The sequence below is a fragment of the Pantherophis guttatus genome, chromosome 10, assembly GCF_059756535.1.
Source record: "Pantherophis guttatus breed Tessera chromosome 10, ASM5975653v1, whole genome shotgun sequence".
NCBI lineage: Eukaryota > Metazoa > Chordata > Lepidosauria > Squamata > Colubridae > Pantherophis > Pantherophis guttatus.
Window position 1 is genome coordinate 21,306,754 of NC_142072.1, and position 24,121 is coordinate 21,330,874.

At 39.1% G+C, this 24,121-nt stretch overlaps 1 protein-coding gene across 5 annotated transcripts; it reads left to right on the top strand.

Annotated features, from left to right (window-relative positions):
- The first annotated feature begins 1,393 nt into the window (after positions 1-1,393).
- On the top strand, positions 1,394-20,801 carry SFPQ (splicing factor proline and glutamine rich). 5 transcript variants are annotated; one of them, XM_034413390.3, is made up of 12 exons: positions 1,394-2,924; positions 5,823-6,011; positions 6,117-6,418; positions 6,542-6,637; positions 7,603-7,799; positions 9,888-9,972; positions 10,277-10,394; positions 10,665-10,713; positions 10,801-10,922; positions 13,524-19,339; positions 19,684-19,750; positions 20,707-20,801. In XM_034413390.3, exons 1-10 carry the CDS (start codon positions 2,211-2,213, stop codon positions 13,659-13,661), a joined length of 2,010 nt encoding a protein of 669 aa, XP_034269281.2. In that variant the 5' UTR covers positions 1,394-2,210; the 3' UTR covers positions 13,662-19,339; positions 19,684-19,750; positions 20,707-20,801. The 5 variants fall into 5 exon arrangements, with proteins under 5 accessions (XP_034269281.2, XP_060547403.2, XP_087732218.1 ...); XM_060691420.2 differs by having other exon boundaries at positions 19,294-19,339; XM_087876092.1 differs by having other exon boundaries at positions 1,400-2,924; positions 7,594-7,799.
- Positions 20,802-24,121: the final 3,320 nt, after the last annotated feature.

The window sequence follows — 24,121 nt, forward strand, 5'->3', positions numbered from 1 at the left end:
CTGGTAGTGGGCTAAATGCTGTAAATGAAAATAAATAACAAATCCAGCCAACTTAAACTAGGAATGCAAGTTTATATATAATTAAAGAAATTATGTGTTTGAAGACTGTTGCAAATAGGTGGTGAGAATTGCTGCAGTGTGCTTCACTTTGTGTCCAAAAGTAGAATATTCACAGATCTTTGAAAGAAATATTTTAAACTGGTGCATTAAATAGAAACAAACAGAAAACTGATGGGGAAAAACGCAGAATATGAAGAAAAGAAAAAGTGGAAGGAAAACCTACACAGGACCCTAAAAATACAAACATTATGAATATTCATTCTCAAATCCCTCATGAGAGATTTGAAAGGAATGCCCTGTTAATGTGGATGTATTTAGGATTCTTACCTTCAAGTCAAATTATGGCCAGATTCAGAGCACAAGAAGAAAATGGTATTTTCTAAAACTAAAGGCAAAAATTGTGTAAGATATGAGATGCCTTCACTCCCTCCCCCACCAGTTTTACTGTGTTTGAAGAACACTGCTATTACGCTTTGTAAAACAGGGGCCTCATACTCAAATGGGGGTCCAAGTGTTTTATGATACACATAAAAACAGGAAGAGCTTCAGTTGACTCACTATGACTTGTCACCTTGATTTTTTTTTACAGTATCCAGCTGGGGAATTCTGGGAATTGGAATTCACATGTCTTAAATATGTCAAGTTTGAGAAATAGTGCCATAGACTAAGGCACAGAAACAACACAAAGCCTTTTCATAAATGATATTAACGTCTCTAGTCGGTGGAAAATAAAGAGTATGGCAGAATGCTATTAAAACACATTAAATAATCAGATCTATTTTCAGCATTTTATATTTGGCCTTTTTCATTGTGCTCAGAACATCAATATTTATTTGGTTGCTGTTGAATACAGTAATAAGCATAACCTCCTCAAAATTCATCATTTGAAACTTGGCAAGATCCATCCTTCGGAAGAGACAAGAGTGGCTACACATATTTGCAATCCTGCCAAGAAATAAACATAAAATTGGCAGTTCTCCGTATAGGGAAAAAAAATGTTTTGTCTTCAATTTGGCATGGGACAACTTAAAAAAAAAAAAAAGGCTGTGTTGATTGCAAATCTGGGTCAATTTCAAATGATAGTTTATAAGAGCAGCAGCTAAAATTGATGGAATAGTTTTTCACACAGAAACGAGGAGTTTGGCGTCTCTAGATGGGGGACCTAAGGAAGTTTGAATCGGGTTTAATCACAGGAGCCCGAGATTCATCCATCATGAAGTTTGATTGCCCTAAACCTCCAGTCTCAACGACCGACATCAAAAAGGTAAAATATTGCATTGCGACGCCACAATGCAAGCTCCACCCTTCCCTACGTCTCTCCTGTCGTCACAACACTGCACACAAGTCTATATAAAAGGCGGCGCTTGTGTAGAAACGCTCAAACCGCTTGTAGTTTGCAAGGAGGTAGCAGCACTAGTGAGCTCTGGAGCGAACTCTTATTTCTTAATTCCTGCATTTAGTTTCTTTTGCTCAATACTTTATTCTTTCCCTGTTGTTTAAATAATGCGGCAGAGCAGGAACGCGGCGGAGAACTGGAGAGATAAATCTAAATGTATTTATGAATGACGTTCATAGTAAGGGAATGCATCCCTATAGTAAAGTATAGTGGAGGGTCGAGAGAGAAAAGATGCTCAAGGTAAGCAAAACGGCCATTCATTCATCCAGCCCAGCCCACGTGGCCTCTGTCCGCAGCAAGACAATGCGCACCGTTTAGAGCCCCGCCCATTCAACCACCCAGCCCCGCCTTTTGGAAACCAAACCATCCAATCGGCGGAAGCGTAAGTGAAAGGCCTCCGAGTCGCTTTTTTCTGTATTACGGCTCGCGAATGGACGAATGACGGAACCCCGGGGGAAAGGGGTTGAAGGCGGCCGCCTTTTCTCCCCCTCCTCCCCTGCTTTGTTGGCGATCGGTTCGGAAAGCTGCCAATCTAGTTGGGGAAGTTCTCTATTGGCTCACTCAAGGGGAAAGCAAGGCGGAAAGGCGGGGACTGCGCCTGTTCGCCGAGGCTATAAAAGGGCGAGACAAAGGCGGCCGCGAGGCTGTTTTTTTTAATCTCTGCGTCTGGCGCCATTTTGTCTTTGGTCGGACTCTGAGGAAGAAAAGCGTCGTGTCGCCGTCAGGCCCCATCTCAACCGCCACCATATTCGCCATGTCGAGAGACCGTTTTCGTAGCCGTGGAGGCGGCTTCCACCGGCGCGGCGGCGGCGGAGGCCGTGGCGGCCTCCCGGGCAACCACGACTTCCGTTCGCCGCCGCCGAGCATGGGGGTCGGCATAGGGCAATCGCGCGGCGGCCACCATCATATCGGCGGCAGCGGCCCCGGCGGCGCCCCGAAGCCGGAGCCTACTAAACCGCCGAGCTCGACCTCCACTCCGCCTTCCTCCGCGGCCTCCGTTTCCTCCAGCCCGGCAGCCTCGTCGCCTTCCTTGGGGCCGAACCAGAATCAGATCGGCGCGACGCCCGCCACCTCGTCCTCCGCCTCTTCCATCTCCACACCGAGTTCGGCCTCGGCACCCGCCGCTCCGTCGGGGCTCCAGAGCGGCAGCCGAGGCGGGGAGGCGCAGCCGCCGCCGCCGCAGCAGAGTAACGCGCCGCCGAATCAAAGCTCCGGCCAGGGCGGTTCCAAGAAGGGATCCGGCCCATCTCCCGGAGGTGGAGGAGGAGGAGGACCCATAAGTGGCCTAAAAGGAGGGCCCCAGCCAGGCGGCGGCCCCAAGAGCAGCGGCGGTGGCGGCCCCGGACAACAACACCGCGGCGGCGAAAGGCGCGGAGGGCAGAGCCAGCACCAGCATTCGTCTCAGCACCAGCACCACCCTCCGTCTCAGCAGCAGGGTGGGGGGGACGAGAAGGTCTCCGACACTGAGGTAAGCAGGAACCGCGGCGGCCCCTCCCGGCTCTGCCTTAAACACAAGATGGCGCCGGTGTATGTCCTCCCGCTCCCTCTTTGCCGCGCGCCTCCCCCCGACGGCGCGCTCGGCCGCCATCTTGGGCGCGGGAGTGCGCGTGCGCGAGGAGGGCCGGAGCCTTCGGAGTGATCTCTGCAGTGGGGCGTGGCGGAGGCGGCGGCCGATGAGTTCTCGGGTTTTAAGGGGGGGAGGGGGAGAAATGGTTTCCTTTCGTAAGAGCTGCCCAGAACAGCCTTGAAAGAGTCTGCTTTCCGTGTGTGCAAAGTCCTGATTTTTGCTACCTTAAAATGATTAATTAGACAAGGACAGTTTTTTCCCCGAACGCCATCACTCTGCTAAACAAATAATTCCCTCAACACTGTCAAACTATTCACGAAGTCTGCATTACTATTAGTCTTCTCATCGTTCCCATCACCCATCTCCCCCCACTTACAACTGCATGACTGTAACTTTGTTTGTTGTATCCTTACGATTTATATTGACTGTTTACTAATATGATTTGACTGCTTATTTGTACCCTATGACTATCATTAAGTGTTGTACCTTATGATTCTTGACGAATGTATCTTTTCTTTTATGTACACTGAGAGCATATGCACCAAGACAAATCCTTGAGTGTCCAATCACACTTGGCCAATAAAAAATTCAATTCAATTCTATTCTATTCTATTCTATTCTATTCTATTCTATTCTATTCTATTCTATTCTATTCTATTGGCAGTATCCTTGATCGCAGAGATCACACTATTCTGAGAAAAAGGCCATTAGTAGGATGACTGTGTTCATAGTAGGTGCCCGCCTTCTGGTCCTTCACTGCAAGAACTGGTCCTTCTCTCGATCTTGGGGGCCAGTCACAGACCTAGGGAGGTGGCAGTGGCAAATCAAATCACTTGCGAAATAATATGCTGCGGAACAATAGTGGAAGTGATTTGTCATTGTTTCCTTCCTAGGGCAGATAGTGAATGCCTGGCCCAAGGAAGTACTAGGATGGTTTTCAAGATTTTAGCCTGGTGTCTGTACAGCACCCTAGTGCATATCCAGACATATACTAGTGCAATATAGAGAGCCAGTTTCATGTGGTTATGGTGCTGACTTAGAAACCAGAAGACTGAGCTCTAGGCCTCCCTTAAGTACCAAAGCTGGCTGGGTGACTGCATTTCTCACTTTTTCAGCCCAACTCGCCTCACAGGATGATTGTTGTGGGGAAAAGAGGAAGGTGTATTGGGTATATTTATATAAAAAAAATCTGTACAGTGTGCCACAGCAAGAAACTTCCAAATTTGCTCATGTCTCCTTGAATCCCCATTTTGAATTCTCTATTAGCCACAAAGGCTGAAAAGCAGCGACCTAGTTACTCTCAATCTAAGGCAAGCAACATATTGTAGTGCAGGATTAAAAATACAGTATAAATAAAGTAATCCTTGCTCTTTTAGTTTTATTGTAGTTTGATATGTGCATTCTGAAAAAGTTGAGGTTCGCCAAAGGTTGGTCATTTATCTGGTAACCTGATTTAGTAATTAAACCATAAATAGATTTATATAAAGCAATATGTATAAAGCATGGCTTGCAGATGACACTATTCTTAAATCAAGGAACCATATGCTGTGCATTAGTGGTTTATGTGAACTAAATTAAGCCTGATGGTTTTTCCTTCAGGGCCATAGTTAGCTACCTTGTTTTTATGGTAGGGTAATAGGAGTATTAGCAGTGGCACTTGTGATGCTTTGAAACATTTTTTTCATTTTCTAGTTTGAATTCCGTTTCCTACACAAAACGAATGACTGATAGATTGCTTTGTTTCATGTGGCATTTTTCTGTATGATGATTTTTATATATAATTGCATATTTTTGAATACTGAAACTGCTACATAATATCATAGATGAATGTGATAGTGATGAGTTGTATTACAATTGTGATACTTTTAATAAGAGATATTGAAGTAAAGGCCTAATAAATGAAACTTAATGCTGTGCTAAGTGCCTTGGGAGAAAATGATGCAAGACAGTTTAGATAACTGGTATCTAATCTTTTGGCTTGCCTGAGCTGCATTGAATGAAGAGGAATTGTCTTAGGCTATGTATTAAATATATAATATACTGTAGTTAGTGTAAAATCACATAATTATGATCCGGTCACATTACTAGCTGTCCTGGGCTATAATTATGATCAGTGTTTTTTTAATAGGTGTAGATTTAAAGTTTCATGAATGTTTGAATTTGTGATTTCTTACTAGTGTAGATGCTATTAGGCAAAATTTAATGGAAAACCTGGGAAGACATACCGTGAAGTACTTATAAAATGCAGTGATAGTGCCTTAGCTTTTAGAATAAGCGTGAAGGGTGCAGACATTGCATTTCTTTTCATGGCTGGGTAAAGGTAACTTTATTCAATTTTGACATGTTCTGTACAGTTTTTGTGAAAGAGAAGCTTACGTTTAAATGCAATAGAAAAAATAGTTGTTGTTTTATGTAAAAATATTGTCTGGTGCACCATGTACATGGGCAGCCAATGCTTAAGAGCATTCTCCCCTTTTTAAAAATACTGCAGGGGCAGTGCAGTGATGGTTGTTGATTGGGTTTGTGATAGATCCATCAAGTCTTTCTAAATGGAAAATTGTTAGATTACTCAGTACTCTCTTGAAATATTGAAATGTAAATGAAAGTAAATATGAAAAAAGAATAATAGCATATGAAACTGGGTATTTCCAGGTGATCTACTGTGTTGACTTGGATATGGAGTAAGCTATGAGTGCAATCAGAGTCTATGCTTGCATGATACTATGTGTGTAAGGGAAATAAATAAAATGATGTGAGTGCTTTTTAAATACAAGCATTAACTATCTTTAATTTTGTTAGGGTTTTAAAGCAAATCTGTCACTTTTGAGACGCCCTGGAGAGAAAACATATACTCAGCGCTGCCGGCTGTTTGTTGGGAATTTGCCTGCTGATATCACTGAAGATGAGTTTAAGAGATTATTCTCCAAATATGGTGAACCAGGAGAAGTCTTTATTAACAAGGGAAAAGGTTTTGGCTTTATTAAACTGGTAAGCATTGATGCTCAAGGGTTTTTTTAAAAGACTTTTAATACTAAAATTATTCTTACATTGTTGAACATTCTTCTAAATTAAGATTTATTAACCTATCTACAGGAATCTAGAGCTTTGGCTGAAATTGCAAAGGCAGAACTTGATGATATTCCTATGAGAGGAAGGCAGCTTCGTGTGCGCTTTGCCACCCATGCTGCTGCTCTTTCTGTGCGTAATCTCTCCCCATATGTGTCAAATGAATTATTGGAAGAAGCTTTCTCTCAGTTTGGTCCAATTGAAAGAGCTATTGTGATAGTAGATGATCGTGGCAGATCCACAGGAAAGGGCATTGTGGAATTTGCGTCTAAGCCTGCAGCGCGAAAAGCATTTGAACGTTGTACTGAAGGTGTCTTTCTTCTGACAACGTAAGTAGGCCTCTTTTTTTTCTGTAGCTTAGTAACTGAAGACTGGACTGAATTTAAATAAAAGCTTTAAGCTTAAAGGCCAGTATTTAAACCAAACTCAATACTTTTGTCTCTGATTTTCAGCACTCCCAGGCCAGTTATTGTGGAGCCTCTTGAACAGCTGGATGATGAAGACGGTCTTCCAGAAAAGCTGGCTCAGAAAAATCCAATGTATCAAAAGTAAGGAGATGTAACTGTGTAGAATTGACACAACTAAACTGTAGTTAATAATTTAGAATATGTGTTCCCTGTTAATCTTATAGTTTATCTAGAGGAGTATGCCTTTCTACATTATGATTTGACTCATTCCTGTTTTCAGTAATGTAAATTAGAAATTTTCTGGAAAAGTTTATATTGCTTTGAATTGATATTTATGTATTTTTCACTTTCAGTTTTATTAAGTAATTAATTATTTTCAGTTTTTTCTTACAGCCAGAGTAGGTCACCTAACTTACTTAAATAAAATTGAATTGTTTCATTTGGTGAATTTTTGTAGCATAAATATATCTAAAACATTCAGAGTTTTATTTTGAAATAATTTAAATTTAGTGCTCTTACACCTTCTAGGTTTTTAAGCAAGTAACACTTAAACACTTAAAGTAGTATTAACATACTACTTAAGGCATCTTTACTTAAATAATTGCAATTTGATTTTGAGTTTATCCAGAACAATATCACACTTTGTAAATTAAACGCAACTGGAATAAACATTTGGACTGATGAGAAGCAATAGTACTATCAGAATTCGTGGCCAAATCTTATATTTTGCAGGCTTTTTAAAAAAATGACAAATTGAAAATGCACAAATTGAAATTCAAGTCCACTTGAAGTGAAAAACTGAAAAGTAGGGCATTGTTAGTAGGAGATGGCGCACAAACCTGTCAGTTCCAGCCAGGCTCATATGGTGTTCATTCTATTAACTATTTTGATGGAATGGTGCCTTTCAAAAGTACACTGAAAAAGTCAAAGCGTCTTCCTCTGTAACTGTCTTAAAACTACAGTTTCTTCTGTACTTGACTTTGAGTGGCAGCACAATAGCAATCTGTAGATGAAGAAAAGTGTTACAGTATGTTTGTTTTTTCAGCATCACTGCTAGTTATTTTGAAAACCATAAATTTGCATTTTATTTTCAATTGGATTTCTAGGGAGAGAGAGACACCACCACGATTTGCACAACCGGGAAGTTTTGAGTATGAATATTCTCAACGGTGGAAATCCTTGGATGAAATGGAGAAACAGCAGAGAGATCAAGTAGAGAAAAATATGAAAGATGCCAAGGACAAACTGGAAAGCGAGATGGAGGATGCTTATCATGAGCATCAGGCAAACCTTTTACGCCAAGGTATAGGGCACAGATCTCTGGCTGAGATTTTTACTTGATTTTTTCCCCTCAGGTTTTCACTATTGGTATTCTAATGTTTGCTTTTACCCTAGTACAGTGATGGCAAACCTTTTAGGCACGAAGTGCTCAAAGTGTGCGCGCGTGGCCAAACTTCAAGCTGCAGATGCATGTGTGCGCGTGCCCTGCGCATGCGTCGCAGAGACCTGAAAAAGAACTGTGGCAATGGCTCGTGTGCCCACAGAGAGGGCTCTGCGTGCCACAGGTTGGCCACCACTGCCCTCGTACATCTTAAAATATAAATTTACTGTTTTTAGGTTTATTACATTTATATAACTTCCCATCTCATCGCTAAAGGTGATTCTGGGTGGTGTATAACAGCTGGCTAAAACAGCTAATATAAACATCTAAAAAGCCATAATAGTAGCATAAAAATACTAACCATGGTGAAGAGAGAGTGTAAAATGCTGGTTATGCTCTCGGGCCTAGGATTCTCAGGAAACCAGATATTTATCTTGATAGCTCCCACTCAATAAGGGAGCCATCAATAGTTCCCTGGGAATCCTAGGCCTGAGAGCATGACTGATCCAGTAAATATCAAAAGTGATGGTACCATTTCAGGGGGAAGGATGTACCATAATAATAACTTTATTGTCATTGTATGTGTATACACAGTATACTCATACAACGAAATTCACTTAACACCCAAAGACCAGGTCCAACACATAACAATCCCCAAACACACACCCACCCACCACAAATTCCCCACCCCTGAACCACCCAAACATCCACACAACAGACCAAGTAATGCTGTCCAACAGCTCACTGATGGTGGCCCTTTAGTTCATTGAGTGCAATTATAGCTCTGGGATAAAAACTATTCAGAAGACGTGTGGTCTGAGTTTTAATTGTTCTGTACCTTCTGCCAGAAAGCAACAGTCCAAAAAGATTGTAAGCAGGATGGGAAGAGTCTCTGAGAATGTTGTGCAACTTCCTCAAACAGCGAGATGCGAAGATGTCATCCAGGGCTGGTAGCTGGAGCCCGATGATATTCTGGGCAGTTTTAATGATTCTCTAGAGATTTTATGTCTGTTTTACCATAATTAACATTTTAAGATCATAAGGAGTCACCATCTTCATTCACAATTTAACTGCAGCAGACTCACAAAGCAAAGCAGCCTCCATGGAACTTTTCATTTTGGTGAAATCTGAGTTGAGAGGTTTTATGAAACAGGTTCACTCTGAGGAACATGGTCTGTTTTATATTTCCATGTATATTTATATTATGATGTATATTTATGAATACATCTCTTTATATATATTGTCAGAGATGAGCGCCAGAGCCCCAAAATAGGCTCTGTGTAGTTTGATATAGGCACTAAAATAAACACACTCAGATCCCATACCATTCAAGAATGCCGTATGTCAGGACACTCAATGGTGCTGCGATAGTAGGACAGAAGTAGATGCTGAGATAGATTTATCTTCCTGAGCATTCTTAGGAAGTACAGCCTCTTCTGTGCCTTCTTCAGAAGCATATTAATATTCATAGTCCGTAAGAGGTCCTTCGAGATATAAATGCCCAGAAATTTAAAACTACCAACCTTCTCCACCTCCTCACAATGGTAAATGTACATCTCTCTCCCTCCTGAAGTCAATTATAAGTTCTTTAGTTTTTTTGGTGTTAAGTGTAAGATTATTTTCTTTACACCACAATGTCAGCCCTTGTACTTCCTTCCTGTAAGCAGACTCATTGTTATTAATAAGCCCCACCACTCTGTGAGTGCCAGTTATATTTTATTTGCACCGTCTTTCTCTTATAGTCTTACACTTCTGTTTCAGAAAAAAGTTTGAGCTGAAATTATTTTGTCTTCCATCAACTGCCTAAGTATGTGTCTCCTAAGTGTTGTATGTATGAATCATTCACTTAAAATAATCTGGAGACAAATGTGTCTATACAAATTTCCTTGTTAGGCTTTTTGCATTTAATAAATGATTTCAGGGATGCCCATCAAATTTAGATTCTCTTTAATTGATAGAAACTCATAATCGATTATTAAACAATAGTTGCTTAAATGGTCATACTTGCAGATCTCATGAGGCGACAAGAGGAACTGAGACGCATGGAGGAACTTCACAATCAAGAGATGCAAAAACGAAAAGAAATACAATTGAGGTAATTTGAACCTGTTATTAATTCTGTATTTAACTACAAGTTTTGTACGTAGCTGTGGGCAATCAAAAATTGCTTAGAACCAAGTGCAGGAACTAGTGGAGGATTAGTGCTGTGTTTTGTTCAGCCTTGTCTCTTCCCAATAGATTTATTTATTATAATTCATGAAGCTTATTTACAGTAACTATTTTGAAGTCTTAGTTCTTAGCTTAAATAAGATAGGATGATTTTGTGGTAAAATGAATTGGTACACTATTCAAGTCTTCTAAAAAAAGTACAAATTATAAAAGAGCAATTGTATTTTCAGGCAAGAAGAAGAACGACGTAGGCGGGAAGAAGAGATGATGATCCGTCAACGTGAGATGGAAGAACAAATGAGAAGACAGAGAGAAGAAAGCTACACTCGAATGGGTTACATGGATCCTGTAAGTCAGGGCTGGAAGAATCCCAGTAATCTATTTGCCCAGATGATCCCTAGGAATAAATTTTTAATACTTATTTAAAAGACTTTTTGCAATTTTGATGATGTAAATCTGGATCTTGGAGGGTTGGTGCCTGCTGTTTTAGAGCTGGTCATCCAGCTGGCTTTTGTTACAGGATTAGAAGTCATTGTCTCCCAGCTTCTAATCCAGGTGTGCATTACAGAGCTTTTAAGGGATTTACTTGTTCTTAAAAACGTCTGTTTGTCTTTGCAGAGAGAAAGAGACATGAGAATGGGTGGTACCAGTGCAATGAACATGGGAGGTAAAAAAAACTTTCCAATTAAACCCACCTGAATAAGTCATTGTGATCTATCTGATGCATAATCATTTTATTATTATTTTTTAATAGATCCCTATGGTACAACTGCTCAGAAATTCCCACCATTAGCAGGTGGCACTGGCCTTGGCTATGAGACCAATCCCGGAGTTGGACAAACATCTATGAGTGGCACTATGATGGGAAGCGATATGGTAACGTATCCTGTGGCAGCTTGACCTTAGTTCTAGAGATATTTTTTTTTGCATTAATTCTATAACCTACACTTTTAGATAGGCTTCCCTTTTCCAGCAGTTTGTTAATAGCAAGAAGCTTGTTGAGCAATGTAAAACTAAGTCTAGTCTTTGCCAGTATGGTTACAGGTCTGCTCATATTTCCGCAATGGATATTAGCAGGCTTTCCTGTGATCAGTTGGGTTGGGAGTTGTCTGGCTAAACTTGCAAGGAGCTTTTAGTTCTGTAATCTAACAACCTGCCTGGAAGGGGAGGGGGAGCACACATTCTTGTTGAGTTAGCTTAAGGAGCAGAAGTGGTCTTATGTCACTTTCTGAACTTGAGTTAACTGTGGTGCATAGAAATGTGTATAAAGGGAGACGAAAATAAGTCTTTAAAATATAATTACACTATACTTTTACTACTTGTTAATGTAATGGGTTCATCACAGGTAGGGTATATTTAAATTACCTCTCTTGTACACACTGGCTTTTGACACACAATATGTGATGATGAGGAAAGAAGCAATTCTTGAGGTAGGCCACTCATTAGCAATCTATTTCTTGAGCAAGTTGCTTGTTGACTCTTAAATAATACATGATTTGGTTATGGTGCTATTTTAAGTTTCCTGACTATAGATGGAGCTGCTGGATCAAACTAAAGATCCATCCTATTCCCAAAGTGGTTAACCGGATGCTTCGGGGGATGTCTGTGAAAGCAGTAGCTTCTTCCCCCGTTGTCACCAATATTCAGGGGCATAGTAGCTGCAGACAGTACACTTGTTCTCCAAGCACTTTGAACTTTACTTCCTGTTCCTGTACTTGTAGGCTTCGGAGAAATTCTTGATTTCACATTATACGTGAAGCCTCGGAGTAGTATAATGGTAGTACAACTGGTAAATAGAATTACTGAAAAATCTAAGTCTAATCCTTTTCTGGTACACATTCATCTTAAGAGTTTAATCTAACACATAAAAATAGTGTTGGGGGAAGGGGTGGAGGCTATTCTAGTACTGAAGGTTTTGCTACATGAGATGGGCTACTTGTAGCTCATGTGTCTCTTAACATAGAAACCAATACCATTTATTTAACCCCAAGGTCTTAAGATGCCCTGTTGCTGTTTTGACCGTGTAGCTCAAAGGAGTCTGCAATTAGCCATAGACTTCTGTTGAAATAGGTTGTCTGGTAAAACCTGGATGTGTGTTTTCAAAATTAACAATGCAGTGTATCAAACGTTTTAAGTATCTCATTCATTTGTAATTGGTGGCACTAGAACAAAAAGCCTGAAATTTCAGTGAAGCACTGTGCTGTCTTTCTAAAGTATGTAAATTTAGAAACTTAGTAGAAATTGTCTCCTTTATGGAATTTTTTCATTCATGACACTTGGCCTTTGGCAGTCTAATAACTGTAAGTCAGTTGTTAGAGGAAATCTGATGTAGTTTTACTTTTATGCTAGAAATCCAGACTCAGTGACTCCATGATTGGATACTTATGCAAATCAGTGAAGGGCTCATGCATATGTTTTCTCATCTGTGATGATTGTGGCAGTAGCATTTTGGAACCTAGACTTTTGTTTGTGGGGTTATTGGGGAGCAAATTGAGTGTGAGCCTTTCACAAAGAACATCTGCATGCGTATCTAGTTAAAGGATTCATACAGCTAGTCTGAGGAATTATACTGAGTGAATTGGCTCTGTTGTTAAGCTTGAGTGCATTGGAAAACTGTTTTTTTTGTAAAATAGTTCCTATGCTACCCTGAAAGCACCAATAATACCAACATCAACATCTTTGATTCATTACACCCTCCCTTATGCCTGGTAAATCAAGAAATGAAGAAAGATCAGGTAAATTGAAAAGTGAACTGGTCTGCTTTATTTTAGCTTAGTTGAGCTTTAGTGGATTCAGAGGAGACCAACTTGAATGTATTCAGATTCTGCAAAATAATAATGGACTCTTTGCTAATCCTTACTCTGAAGTCATAGGACCTCTACCACAGTGGAACTATTTAAAGAAGCTTAACATTGTGCAAACATTTAGTGGTTGTCTTGTCTTGGCAATTTAACCAGGTGCATACTATTTCTTGTACTTTCATAGGGTCAGTGGCTTTTGAAAACCATTTAAATAAATGGACATGGTCCAAGTAACTTCAAGAATGTGGTCTTATACCTTTTAACTAGGCATCTGCTTTTTATATAAAATGGCTGATGCTTTAGGAAGCTCCTGGGCTTCTTTGTATCTTGTTCACTGACGGTGTAGATTAGCGATTGTAGCAAATAACCAGAATTTCTTTGAACGAGAATTCTTGGTTCAAACCCATACTAATGCTTGAATTTTTAGCACTTCAGGGAATATCTGTTTGCTGAAACAGACATTTCAGAATGGATCAAGTTGGGAACATACCACAAGACATGTATTAAGTTAAACTAATTATTAAATTACCCTTTTTTCCTTTCTATGTTCCCGGTACCTGTGGATCGACTCAATGGTGATTGTATCGACGAACGTTGACTGCGGAACCTTCTAATATAAATTCTAAACACACATGGACATCAACTACACATAATGAACTCTTAATTGTTCTAATAGCGCCCTGAGCGATTTGGACAGGGAGGTGCGGGGCCTGTAGGTGGCCAGGGCCCTAGAGGAATGGGGCCTGGAACTCCTGCAGCTTATGGGAGAGGGAGAGAAGAATATGAAGGCCCAAACAAAAAACCCCGATTTTAGATGTGACTTGTAGATTTTTCATTCCAGTTTGTTTTATTTGTCTTGTTTAGACACTACTTTTTTTTTTTTGATTCTTGCATTTTAGTAAGAAAGCTACGTTTTTATGGATGTTAGAAACTTAAAATGACTTAGAATTTGTAAGTGGTCTGGGCAAAAAAGTCTAATTATGTAACGCAGTGTTCTAAACTAGCTTTTTTGATGTATAACGTCCCTACCTTGATGGCAATGTACCGTGTGCCATATGAAATCCCAAGTGTAAACTTTTTTTACTGTGCTTAAAATAAATAGTCTATACGTAGCAAGATTCTTTTATCATAAATTTCTGAGCATAGAGGGCAAATAACACTTCCAAAAGGCAATGCATTTCTTGAAATCTGGAGTGTTGCACAATACATGTGGCTGGGATGCTCCCATGCCATCAAGTCTAAAATATCTGTGCGATTTTAAAATCTACTTGAACTTCGATATATAATATCACAATGAAGTCTTACCCTTAGAAAAAGCTTTGAGAACTCTGCAAAAGTTTGACTGTAATTATTCAAGTATACATTTTTTAAATTTTAACTTCCTTACAGTGAGGAAGCAAACTGGGTTTTGGTGAAATAGATCTTTTAACTTAATAAATGATGTAGTTCAGTTTTGAACAAGGAGGTGGGAAGGAAATGGGTAAGGGCACGTAATCTAATAGTATTGGCTATTGTCTCTCCAAAGGGCGTTTCCATGCCAGCTGTTATAAGTCATAGCATGACTTTCTATATGTTATTTAGCATCTCATTCTTTTAATAAGACTCAAAATATGAGATCTGGTTGATCTATTTCACTTCTAATTCTTTTCCTAGTTAAGCCTTTTGGTCCCCACTGGACGTTTTCTTAACAGAATCCTTGATTGAATATATCTATTGAAGTTGCAATCCAAATATTGGAAGGAATAAATTTTTTTCTTGATTTCACCAGCATAATCTTGATCCAAAAGGTTTGAGCATTGGTGGGCATTTGTGTATTATATTTAATATCAAAACACTTAAATGCAGAAATGAAATATCCTTTGAAGTTTCAGGATTAAAGTAGTAATTTATTAGATTAAAGCCTGGCATAAAGAAATCTAAGCATCATTAAAAATTGACAGATTTTTCCTTGGGCAACATAGTATCAACTTGTGCTGTTGACGTGGTAGGGTTGAATCATTTTATATTTATTAAAATGCTGTAAGAAGTTAAGCTGTCTTGGACTATATACCCCTCATACCTAAAATACTGGGTGGACCGTTTCCTGGTATAGAAAAGGTATAAATGAAGACGAACCAGATCAGAGAACATTCTGTGATTAATCCTGTTGGGTTTTTTTAATTCAATAACTTGGGGTGCTTTAAATCTTTCAAATAAGGGTGGGGAACTTTTTCCGCCCTCACGGGGAGCCATTTTATATCTGTTTAAAACAGTTACTCTGGGTAATATTGCATTTACTACTCTACCTTTTTTCCCCAGAAGATTGTTGAGAGGGGGGCATAAAATCTTTGGCAAGTCAGTACTGATTACTTGCAGGCATCCTGTTTTGGCTGGTTTTTTTCCTTTCAACTGTTGACACTTTCTCTGTGCTACTACCTCCAGTAGCTTGGGATAACCAGAAGGCCATATGTGGTCCCCCATCCCTACTTTAAATGTCCTAAAGCTGAGGAAGAATCAGTTACCTGTAAGCCGCTTATAACTGCAGCGTATGAAACTTCACTGCCATCAGTTATTACGTATTTTCATTCTGCAAAATGGATTGACTCAAAAGCTTGTGCTGAGCAAGCTTTTTGAAAACCCAAGAAATGATAAAACAGCTGATATTCAAGGTTGCTGGACTGCCTCTCATTTAGTGTTGTGGTTGAATTGAGCTATATTCCCAGAAGCAGCTTCAAGAAGTTACCATCAAAGGGGAAAGAACACCCACAGTTCTTGCATTGACTTCTGATGTAGAGAAACCCTTGTGATACAAATGTGGACGTTAACTGTATCCTGGGCTGCGTACAGCTCAGTTCTGCTTTTCTCGAGGAGGTGTTCATGGACACCCACTGTAGGAAACACCAAGACTGACAGTGGTGGGGAAATGGAAATGGAAACTAATTTTCAGTTTATTTTTCAGATTACATGCCATTTTTCCTTAGGATGCTGGCACATATCCTAAACCATGTTCTTTTGTAGTACTGTAATCTTGGAAGAGTGAAGGAAGCTGATGGTCCCATTTCCTTCCTAAGGTTCATCTCTTGTTTACATTTTGTCTAAACTAGGCTGATATTAAAACGGGAAGGAAATGTTGAGGGGCCGATGTAGATTTTTAACACTTTATTGGGCTACTGTTGCCAAACATCCTTATATAAAGTACGCACAGTAGTCTGACTTCCAAAGGATAACAAACAGGCTGATCCCTCAGTAGCAAAATTGTTGGGGAGTTTTCACTGAATTGAATGTTTCATCTTTTTAGCTTTTTTTAAAATGGATTTAAATATTTAGACTTAACAGATGATGCCTTTTGAGCAGAAGCATAACTATTCTACTTCTGCATGCCATTAAGCCTTTTAAGTCATGCATAAGTTACCCCAATTCAAGGGTCTACCCATGTTTAACAATCATAGCATGCTATAACCACATCCTTTCTAGTTGTAATAAATGAATTTCTGTTTCTGTGCGTATTTTGTGGTATATTTGTTTTTAAAAAGTTCTTGGCATCTCCTTGGCAACCACTTGTGGCAGCATGCTTTTCTCTGGAGTTTGAGACTGCAATATGACACTGTTTAAAAGTAGTGGCCTGCTATGTAACAGCACTTAGACAGCATTTCCGCAGTGCATAACTGTGAGGAACGTAGTACCACAAGTGGCAATGGACATTAGCACCTGGATGTAGTATTCCTGCTTGCTCCAAGATTCTCATTGTCGCCTGCATACAGGTAGGTAAAAAGAACTATAATCTAACTTGGTGACTTTCTGTGTAATCTTGCTATGGGGGTATTCTGGCATCACACTACTGACAATGGGATTTCAGTGCAGCACTTCTCATACTGTACGGTGCTTAGTTTTGAGGCCTAACCTGCAATCAGCATTAGGCAAGCTGACTAATGATGCTGACACTTTTGCCTCAGACCCGTGATTTCTTCGTGCATATGACTTGTTTCTTTCTTCACTGTGTGACAAAGACATTTTTATAGAGTTCAATGGGAGGGGAAAGTGAGTTCAATCTATGCATAATTTTACTGCTCATGGTCTCCATTGTGTATAGGAATGGTTGCTTTTAGTTCATACTAGCTATATATTAAAAGTTGTATGAAAACACTTTTCATGGTCAGGCAGATAAATACATTGGTATTTTCCCTTTTTAATAGTAATTGCTCTGTTAGGTTTGAAGTAGTATTGAAGTATTTTGTAACTATAGTGTGAAGTTAATATATGGGTGGCTGGCTGTGGGATGATGACTGTGATAACATAAAAAATAATAATTTGAGATCTCCCCTTACTCTAATCCATGCATTTTACCAAAAAGAATAGGTTACTTTGCTTACTACTTGATGAACAAAAAATAGGGTTTTATATCTAATGTAGTTGATGAACAAAAAAATAGGGTTTTATATATCTAATGTAAGTTGCCCTCCAGAACTATTGGCTTTGTTGTGCTAGCTAGGTCTATCTAATGTGTCTTGAAAGCAATTCATAACATTTGGCTCTTGATCAATTCATAAGATACAGCAATGCTCAACTTAAAACTGAAGTGCAGTTCTGTCAAATTTCATGTTTCAGTGTGTTTGAAGAAAAAAGGCTGTTTTGTGAACAGGATTCAGCAGTGAATCTTAACAGCCAAGTAATGGATTGGAGTTCCTAGTCTTTTGTACCTGGGTGGTTTGCAAGAGAAGAATGTTTTTTTTAAAGTCCCTTGTCAGTATGAACCGTAGACATACTGAGAGAAGGTGTACTTTAAATTCTATGAACAGCATGTTCACTGTGGAACTAGTTATATTCCAAGCTGGATATTCCAAGTAGTAGTATAACGAACTCAGTAAATAAGTATGTTTCCTATATAACTGGGCTGCAGATATATTCAACCATAGTAACTACTCAGTTTGAACCAATATGCCAATGGCTTGAAGCGTGGGGATTATATCTCTTGACATAAGTGAATTTTTAGTAAACAGGTGAATTGGACTCCAGTTTCTTATGTACATGATTAACTGCAGTTGTAAATACATTAAGTCTTTAAGGGCAGTAACTCTGATCAAAACATCTCTTAAGTGTGTAAGTGGCATAAGAAATAATAAAAAGTGCTTGCATTGTATTCCATGTTAAAGCTTTTTTGTTCTGGTCTTTGATTTTCCCTTTGCAAAAACTGACTTCAGAGCTCAGAAGTGTGATGCCAGAATACATAATGCGTACTTTGCTAGGTTCTCAGTTCCGGTTACTAGTGCTATGTGAGGACAGAAGCACTTTCCTAACATTATTGGGGGGAGGCTTTGTTACAGTACGGAAAAGCTTCTATTGGCTGAAGCTCTCCCCCCCAAGACTAGGAAACACCTAAGCAACCAGGGGGCTGAAACTCTGCAAGTAACTTCAAGCGGCTGATCAGGAAGGCCTGTGGTAACTTCTAAAATTGGAGCCCAACGTGAAGAGATTGTGCTTTTTTAGGTTTGTTTGGACCATTGGTTGTTTTCCACCATCACAGCTAGCAAGGTTGGAATCAACAGGTCAGTTGCAGATCTGTCTTTATGCTACTTGCTGGGCTTAAGCAAATGCTGCAAGAGAGGGGGGCCTGGGGGAGGGGGAGAAGAGGGAGGCATCTCCCATTTTGTCTGTTCCATTAGCAACTGTTTGTGGAAGCCCAATGGTGGTGTATTACCAATCCCCCCCTTCAGAAAACTTCGACATTCAATATTGGCACAATGAAATGCGGGAAGGGGTGGCTGCAGACAAATAGCTAGGGAGAAGAAATATAATTTGTATTCCTATATAACCTTTTGTTTTGCAAAAGTAATAAATTAAGATGTGGTCTTGAAACTGGCACATTGGCTGGCTTGGCAGTGTTTCTGACATTACAAGGGCCATTAAGAATTAGTTGCAGGTGGAAAGGTTGACCTTTCACTTTATGCCCTTAATAAGAACATTTGAAAATGGCTAGGGACAACCACAGGGGGGAAAATCTGTAATAGTCTAGCAAGCAAATTCTTCTCTGTCTTGTAAAGATTCAGAAAGCTTTGGCTTGTCCTTCAATTACCTGAAAAGATGATTTGCTTTATGGGGTGGTAGGGGTGCATGGCAGCAATTCAGAGAGGCAGTTAAATAGCTGAATGCAATGGCTTTGCACTTGCACCTAAGGGGCAGTGTACCTCTGGCTGCAACTGTCCTGATTAGGCAGCATCTGTTCCAAGGGGCAGTACAGGGTTAAGTCTTAAGAGTAGTTGCAATTGTTCACTATCCTGTGTTTCAGTCTTTGGAATAAAATATTCATCTCCCTTCTTGTGCCCCTTGCTACCCAATGAGTCTTAGTAGCTTTTGTAAAATTCCCCTCAATTTTACAAGTTCATAAGTTGCACTTAATGTTTAAACTTAATTTTGTTTTCAGAAATATTTCAGTCTGTTTTCCCCTACTAACTTTAATTCTTATCCTTTAGGTGAAGATAATATCAGCTGGATGAAACTAGAACACTCCCATATAAGGTAAGGCTTTCACTTCATGGAACTAAGGGTTAAAAGTCCTCCCAAGTAAAATAAAAATGTAAGGCTAATGACTTATTTGCCACAATGCTATGCTACATTTTAAAAATTTTCCTCTCTAAATCTATATTTACTGACAAAACAAAAATAGTCTGTGAAGGCTCCTGAAAGGCAAAAGCAGTATACTCCGTTCCATATTTGGATAGACCAGTTGCCCTGATAGACTGCTATCACCGGAGAAAAAAAACATGTTTCCTCCCTAAACTTATTAAACCTTGGATTATATTAAATTCAAAACAACTTGTTAGCATGCTCCATGTTACAATGAAAACAATTTTACTTTGCAGTTGACCAATAAGCAGTATTTGCCCACACAATTGAACGTTGTAGAGAGAAGTCGTCTGCAATACGTAGGTAAGGAAATGGGGCTAGGTTCTTGTTGAACGTTTGAAGGGTTCGTTCATTCATTTTGTTCAATTTGTATGGCCACCCATTTCACCAAGTGGCTCTGGGCAGCAATTCAAGAGTAGAAGCAGATTGCTGGTAGAACTAGAGATGATGAGGATCTTTTTTTGTGGAGTGAAGCAGAAACTAAATTGCTATCTGTTAAGCATTGGTGCAGGGGATGGGCTCTGGCGTCACAATGTCACTTTCAGTTCTCAGATTCTCTCTAGCCAAGCTGGCCATGAAATGAATCACTTGTTGCAGTGGTCTCCCCCCCCTTCCAAATAACAGTTAAAAAACATCTTAATGGCATGCATCAGAGCAGTTTGCAGTAGATATACTAAGGAGTATCTCTTAAATTCTACTGCTAGAAGAAAAAATTAAGGATAAGGCTATTCATATAAAATTGTGACAGGTGTCCAGCCTTTCTTTTTGCTTGGTTCACATTTAAGAAAACCAAAGTTATGACCAAACAAATCCAGGTTTAGTCTGATCTTGGCTTTTATCTAAGTTATTTTTGGGAACACCAGGTTTTCCAATGGTTAAGAGTCTTGAAGCTGCATGTAACTCTGATGTCAAGTCTTGATTTGCATTTAATATGCTAAACCCAATTTAAATGATTCATAGATATCCTGGAGAGCCAATTTGGTGTACTAGCCTAGAAACCAGGAGATGAGTTCCAGTTATTTTTTTTAGCATGAAAGCTGACTGGGTGACTTCAGGTCAATCACTTTCAACCTATCACACCTGATTGTGTGTGGAAAATAAGATTATTACTTATTATGTATGTTTGTGTTCTTGAGTTGGCCAAAAATGAAATAGAAATAAAAATAAACATGCAGGATACAGCAATAGTATATTCAGCCATAAAAATCTTGATTTCTTGCTGGTCAGTGTAATAATCCTCTAATTTTTTTTCTCTACAGGAGAAGAATGGTACATTTGACTGAAAAAAGGAGGAATCCAGGAATGCAGTAGCACTTTTTTGAAATTTTCAATAAACTATTCAGAAACGTAACAATTAGTGTTGGTTCTTGAAAGAGCTCAATTTGCAATTGGTGCTCATTTGAAATATCAGAAGGAAGGCGGGAGCAGCCTGATGCGCTCAATATGTCCAACTTTATCTCCTAAAAATTGCTGCTTTATAAGTTTATACCCATTATTCTGGAATCATGCTGAAAAGTTGCACTGATTTTTCCAGTGTTTAGTCCCAAGTGGCTTTTGTTATTTTGCAGTATTTTGTAACCCTCAAGTTCACATTTGAAATCTCTTCCTTCCTATTTCTAGCATTCAGCTGTGCCCTTTCTCAATATATTTTGTAATTCATTATCTTTAGAACCAACTTCAAATAGCTTCCTTGGTGGTAGAACAGCAATATAGAAATAGACCATTTGAGCTACACTGATTTGGATAATGAACCAGATTGGATCCGAATTTGCTGGAAGGTTTCAAAACATCCTGAATTCAGTTACTAGTTTACATTCATACAGGTTTGTTTGAAAACTGCTTAGATACATGCTTGATGAAGTCAGAAATCTCTGGCTTGATTAATTGGGAAAAGAAAACTTGGCAGAAAACTTTGGCAGAAAAACTGAAGTTTTTCTGCCAAATGACCAGGATTCAATTTCACAAGTCTTCCCTTTAACAAAAAAACACCATGAAATTTCTTTACTTGGATCATAGACCAACTGGCTCATTGTCCTGATGGTGAATAATTTAAAGTTTGATTCCTTGCCTTAAAATCTTCCTGCTGCCAGTTTCTTCCAAACTTCACATAATATTTCTTTGTAATTTGGTCTAGTGGTTATGGCACCACAAGGCTAGAGAGTGGGAGTTCTAGTGCTGTGTTAGTTAAGAAAGCTGGTTGGGTGACTTCAGGCAAGCCAGTCATTCAGCCTAACCCATCTCAGTGTTGTTGGGGAAAATAGGAAGGAGCATTGAGTATGTTCACTACCTTGAGTTAACAAAAATAAAAAAAGATGGGATATGAAGAAATTAAGTAAAAATATGCTTGTTCACAAAGCCGGACAACAAAGTTAACCCCTATTCAGTTACTGATAAATATTGCATGCAGGTCAAGCTTGAATTTTTTATGTGTGTAGGCTTAGACATTGAAAGCTAAGAGGAGGCAGCTGGACGAATTCACAAAAGGGGACAAACAGTATTGCTCTTCATCCAAATTGCAATGAAGACGGAGTATGGTACTCATCTGGCTTTTGGGGGCAGTAGGAGAACCTCCATTAATCCATATCTACCTGCATGCTTTTCGCATTATTACCAGCCATGCTTTTCAGCTTTATTGGAAAGGCACAGTAGATTTCCTCAGGTAAGTTTGCTTTTGTTGGTACCCTTAGTATAGTTTTACAATAGGAGAATAAGCTCTTAAAAGTGGCAGGCAAGGCCTGGAGAAATCACATCCTGGCTTGCAATACTTGTCTTTTTTTTTGTTCAGTAAATGTTACAAAATAATATAAACTAAAAGAAAATGCAGGAAAGGAGAACAACAAAAAATAGTAAAGCAAAAAAAATGATACAAAGAAACCACAAGTAAAATGTAATTTGTCACCTCTTAAATGTTTTTATCCACAAAACAATCTTTAAAGCCTTACTCGGTCTTTGTTCCCAAAAGTCCACTTAGGTTTATTGAGACGTCTATTTTAAATTTGATCAAGTTTATATTCATTTTATTTTTAATGCTCCTTTAGCCCCTTCAAATATTGTCCTAGAATATTTCTTTCCCCCAACTTTACCATTTCTTAAAATCTTTCAAACTGAATAACTTGCAATTCCAATATAGGAAAGTTATCCAGATCACTGAATTCTAATACCCAATGGAGGTGTAGTGCATTCTAGCAGCTGTTGAAAACAACTCTATATTAAGAATAGAATGCTGATATTTGGCAGAAAATCTGCCAAGGACAAAAAGTCAACATTTGCAATGCTTTTCATCCTATAATGACTCAATTTCCAGACTTTGAGCTTTGTGACTACCACCTGATACTAAAGAACAATTCACCTGATTGCTAGCATTTCCATTTTTTTTTTAAAAAGTACTTTATTTGGCAATCAACACCTTGAGAAATTAGATATTTGTCTTCCATGGATATTCCCATTGTTTCATACTGTAATGGGAAACATGATTTTGAGAACTGAGTGAACTTGGAGTGGGAACTTTCAGAAAAGTACTCGAATCCTGAGTAAGGAAAGTAAGGAAAATCAGAATATGGGTAGTCCTCAACAACTTCCTTTAGCAACTGAAATTACAACAGCACTGGGGAAAAAAGACGTCCCTGCACCTGGGGTTGTCATAGCATCCTCACAGTCACGTAATCAGAATTTGGGCACTTGGCAAACCCAACATGGATGTATGATGTAGATGCAGAGCCCTGGGGTCAAATGGTTGCCATTTGAGACATTCCCGGCAAAGTCAATGGGGAAAGCCAGATTCACTTAACTGCATGACTCAATGCAGTTATTTGTTTAACAAGCATAGTGCAAAAAGTAAAAATCCACCTTCCTTATTATTAGCACTGGAAATTCTGGTTCCAATTGTAAACCGAGCACCTTTTGTAATCTCATCTTGATTTTATTTTGTAGCAGATGAGGCAGAGAAAATCTCAAAACGAGCTTTCAAAATTCTGTGGTTCTATCCTACAATAATTCCGCATCCGTTACTCAACCTGGACTGTTTTGACGGGCAGAGACACATCAATTGCCCTGTTTAAAGTATGCATCAATTTAATCATGTAACCTTTAGCTTTCTTCTGAATCATCTTTCAGCTGCATCTTACATTTATGCCCTAATTACACAATTTGCTAATCTCCAAAATCTAGTTGGCATATAAGTATGCCAACTGGATTTTGGAACTGCCTTTTTAAAGAGGTGTTAGAGTGAGTCAAAATATTTCATCTTGATTTCATTAACTCTTAAATCTAGCAGTTATCTGTGAATTTGCTAATCAATGTTAGCACGTTTCTCTTCAGGAAAATATTGGAAATGCATGGGAGAAAAAAATTTCTCCCATGCTTTTAACCGAGTATTATCAATGATCTGTGCACTGAATTATTATACCAGAGATATTAGCAGGCCTTCTAAAGGTCCTCATAGTTTTATTTTTAATACATTTTCAAAATAGAACAGGTACCCGAATTCCAAAGACCAGGATAAGAATAAGCTACCTTCTCTCAAACTTCCTGGGGCAGGAATTCAAACAAGAAGAGATGGTTGCTGGAATTGCCCTTTTTCCAACATGAACCTGGACAACAGCTTGAAGAAAAAGTGTACCTACTTTCATTTTTCTAAACCCATCCGCCTTACTCCAAAGCCAGCTCCTTGCAAAG